This window comes from Agrilus planipennis, unplaced genomic scaffold (genome assembly GCF_000699045.2).
Source record: "Agrilus planipennis isolate EAB-ADULT unplaced genomic scaffold, Apla_2.0 scaffold299, whole genome shotgun sequence".
Taxonomy (NCBI): Eukaryota; Metazoa; Arthropoda; class Insecta; order Coleoptera; family Buprestidae; genus Agrilus; species Agrilus planipennis.
Genome location: NW_020439049.1, coordinates 95,332 through 99,762, shown reverse-complemented (window position 1 = coordinate 99,762; position 4,431 = coordinate 95,332). Strand labels below are relative to the sequence as shown.

Here is a 4,431-nt window from a genome sequence, read left to right as displayed (position 1 = left end):
TCAAGGAAATCTTGATTGTTAAAGGTGTATGTTTAGAGTGAGGCGCTATACGGGTGCGAAACATGGACAGTGGGCACGGCGGAAAACAAGTTAGAAGCGTTGGCAATGTGGTGTTACAGGCGAATGTTGAGGATACCGTGGATAGAGAAGGCTAGAAATAAAGAAGTATTAGAAAGATTAGGAGAACAGAGGACTTTATGGAAGTCAATAAGAAATAGGCGAGATAGGTTGGTGGGACATCTTCTCAGGCATGTTCTAATTTTAGGGAAATGCGAAGATTAGCTCAGTATAGGAAAGGGTGGAGGTACGTGTCCAACCAGCCTTAGGATTGACGACATTATGATGATGATGACACAGCATTGTACTTCCTATAATTAATATTATATTAATTAAACGCATTTTAAAATAGTAGATTTAGATTCGTTTTTATTAACAACCCTAGACAAACTAAAACAAAGCCTACATAACTGTTTACCGTAAACTGTCTATGAGAAACTACATTACAAAAACTCTTCAGTTGGCATTAACTCTACCTGCCGGAAACCTGGCAGGGAAGTTTTTTTATGGAATTCGTAATAAGTAAAAATGCAAGAATTACCACACATACCCCCTAAGATAGTATCAGACATTGTTGTACAACGGGTTCCTTCGGGTTTCGTAATAAACCGTTTTAGTTTTGATTTCTACGCCATTCGATTTTCAGTAAGACCAACTTCAACTGGTAAAAAAAAAGAAAAAATGTTCATTATTGTGTAAGAGTGATCTTATAAGATCTATTTTCTTTTTTTGAGATAGAAGAACCCTAAGAAAACGGGCATTTTATCATCAAGTTTAACATCTAGTTCCTGTTATGAACCAAACCATTTTGGATGTTGAACTACATTTTCAAACAAACTAGGAAACACTGCAATCGTCAGTTGATTGATGCTAAAAATAGTGAAACGTTTGTAAGAGAGAAGGGACATGGAAACAGTACCCAGAACCTTAATCTTGTCCATTTAATACCTGTCCAGTCATGAACGATTACGATAAATAGTAATACTTTGGTAACAGTTATAAACGAATGCCGCAGGCGATCGATACCGGTGAACGCGGAAAAGGTTGGCACGACAATTTTCGAAAATAAAATGCATTATAAAAGTGACCAGCACTTGAAACTTACGCCTGTAACTCGTGAGATATTTTGTGCTTCCTCATAAACTGTATCAAATGTATTAAATTTTCTCGGAAAACAGTCAAATACAAATTGACATTTCCTTTCCCACTCATTATAGTAACCAAAAGGTAGTTCATGCAAAAATAACCTGAAAAGTTAAAGGTTGAATATCTAAATAAACTTTTATTTTAATACAAGGGGATTTCACAAAAACAATCCCATGACTTTGAGGGCCTCGTGTGATTGTGATAGCAATGAAATCAAAAATTATTTCGATTTATTTCATATTAATAGCAAACATTGACTTGGAGGAGAAAACATGGAATTAATAAAATAACTTGTAAGGAAGGAGAACAATTAATAGGTGAAAATCGGTTATAATAAATAATTTCAGTTTTTTCAATATCACATCAATCAATATGAAAAATAAACAACTGTTTCTTGTCCTTTAAGGAATTTAGAAAAAACAATATCATCGTTGATATCAATTTGGTTTTTTAATACTCTCTCATCTAAATCAATCTTATACAAAGCCTGCAATGTGAGTCTTCATTTTGTTTTCACACTTGGACAAGATTATAAATGAACAAACATTTATAAGACCGTTTTTGGCCCTAGATAGTCAATTTATTAACAGATAATTTATGATTAGTATCATTTGATTAGATTTCTTTTGCAAAATAGCGATCATTTTATATAAGTTGCGTTTGTATTATTACCTATAAGTATGACGATAAGTATGAAAATTACTTCTTCGTAATGCACACCAAAAATATCGGCAAATGAAACCGTTGTTGCCATTTGCATTATCCAGTAACAACCAGTAAAGTACAGGTGCATTGTACTGTGAATGTTGGTAGCAACTAGAACAATAGTTTGAATATGAAAAAGCTAGAGTTCTTTAGAAAAAGTAATTTGGTAAATACGAATACATAGCTTTTATCACCGAATGAAAAACACAAGATGGTGTATAAATGCCACATTTTTTTGTTATTTTAAAATTTACTCAATATAGCTTTGAAAGTAGTTATACTTCGTTTAGTTTCTCTAGCGATGTGACCTTTAGTTTGACCGGCGCAAAGTAGAAAAGGACAGCACTAGGCCAGAAAAGAAAGGAGACAATCCTCGACCAAACTCTTAACCGGCGAGGAGCGTATAATCCGTACAGTACTGTACGGAAAAATTGACCATTTTATCCACTAAAATTGCATTGCTCAAATGTGCAGTTATTGGTACCATTTACTACTGAAAATATCAACGAGATGTTTATTTATATTTGAAGACATATTAAAGGCTTAACGCTTCTTTCCGACTTAGACTGTTATTTATGATTGAATAAAACTTTTGACAGATACTGTATGAAAAAAGTATGTTTAATGAATCCGAGCCGAAAATATAATGAGCTTTTTTCTCCAAACCTACGATTTTACCAGCGCACATCCAAGACATTGGAAGGGGCACATCGCTAGAAAAAGTAAACGAAGTATACGTATAGTACTGTACATATGTAACCATAATGTAACAAAGTTTCAAGGAAATCTATTGTAGGCACGCAACAACTGTTTCAAGATAAAGTGGCTTCATCAGGTAATGATTAATCATCATATTTACATCATTTTATTGATGATTAATCGTCATCTGATCAAGCCACTGTGCCGTGAAAAATTGTTGTGTGATGTCTACAATAATTATTGATACTATGCAAATATGATTACCAATTAAAATCTTTTTGAAGTAAAACTTCTTTACGCACGGTAGGGTAAGTTCGTTTCATGCGAGTTGCTATGTAACGAAATCATGCAACGGATGTCCCCTCTCTACTCGGCCACGTAGTCGAGTTCGTGGTGGGGATCGCTTGAGCCGTGAGCGCGCTTCAAGCAGGCAACTTCGACATGTATAGTGTAAAATTTAAATTCATAGTGTACGAATAATACCATTAAACCAATTCCTTAACCCCTATCCCGGTATGTTTGTGTATTTGAAGAAGTTTCACTTCAGTAGCGTGTTGTATAATTACACATTGTATTTTTTTCAAATTTCATCCTGCTTTCTTTTGCCGCAAGGTGTATGCAGCCCATTTAAGTGATGCTTAGATAAAATTAAATTTAACTCTATCGGTAATCATATTTACCATAAATTACCCGAAAGCGAGAAAGGTATAAAAAAATATCGAAGATGCAGTATTAAAAAGTATATTGTTTTTAAAAGAAAAAGCACTAATTCATTTTAAATTTAAATATATAAAAATATTATCTGTATTTTGTTTGCTTACATCTTCCTGCGCTAGCTAAAAACCACCCAGTCTCCATTTTAAAATCAAACGTGTCACCACTCCGAACAAACGTGCATGTTAGGAGAAGTAAAATATTGGTGAGACAGTTGAATAAAACTATCAGGATAGGCAGATTTTTTAATATTATTCTGAAACAATAACCAACACGTTTTTCAATTAAAAACGTTTGACAATATTGTTTTTAATTAAGGGCTGTTCATAAACCTTATTACTGTCATAAGGGGGGTGTGGGTTGTTTAAAGGCTGCTCTGTTCCATGTACGAGAGGGAATTTGTCTAAGTCCTGTCAAAATGCAAAGCGGCTAAGACCAGGATTGTCTTTATACTAGCAGACTGCGACCAAGATCGAATATACAATTATTTCCAATGGAATCGACACTATTTTCTTTAAAAGTCATGCTAGAAAATTTTAGCGTTTATGACAATTAGACTAGGAATTATAGTCGATAAATAGAAAAATTTGTGCTTGGAAGAATTATTAAAAAAACACCTAAGGATCAGATTATGACTGAGACCGAGACTATACCAGCAAGACCAAAACCAAGACTAAGATCAATAACAAGACAGTTTCAGATAGTTTAAATAAAAAAAAATTAAAAAGAATCTCAAAAAAAGACAATTTGTTCTAGGTGGGAGTCCAAGGATTGAACCAATAAAAATAAAAAGGTGACTGAAATAGAACCGTATAGTTTATGAGCAGCCCCTTACAGTTAAAAGAATTAATTGATTTGAAGTACTACTTAATACAAGAAAGAATTTCTACATTTGACAAGAAACATTAATATATTGTTATCTAATAAAAACTAAATAACAAAACTCCTTGTTACAAAAACTCACCAGAACGTCAAAAATGGATTTATTATAAAACAACTAGCACCGACGTTTCGCCTCTGATTTGAGGCTTTTTGTTAAGAAATATTATACTTAATGTTAACATGTTAGGTTTTTTATTTATTATCTAATAAATATACGCATTTTAAAAT

At 33.1% G+C, this 4,431-nt stretch overlaps 1 protein-coding gene across 1 annotated transcript in view; it reads right to left on the bottom strand.

The window, feature by feature from the left end:
* The window catches only part of LOC108740813, a 56,950-nt gene that overhangs the window by 10,468 nt on the left and 42,051 nt on the right, over positions 1 to 4,431 (bottom strand). Inside the window, exons 25-27 of the mRNA XM_025976940.1 lie at positions 3,429 to 3,577; positions 1,876 to 2,019; positions 1,163 to 1,304 (exon numbers count right to left, since the gene is read on the bottom strand). Coding sequence (XP_025832725.1) covers positions 1,163 to 1,304; positions 1,876 to 2,019; positions 3,429 to 3,577 — 435 coding nt within the window. The remainder of the gene's footprint in view (positions 1 to 1,162; positions 1,305 to 1,875; positions 2,020 to 3,428; positions 3,578 to 4,431) is intronic.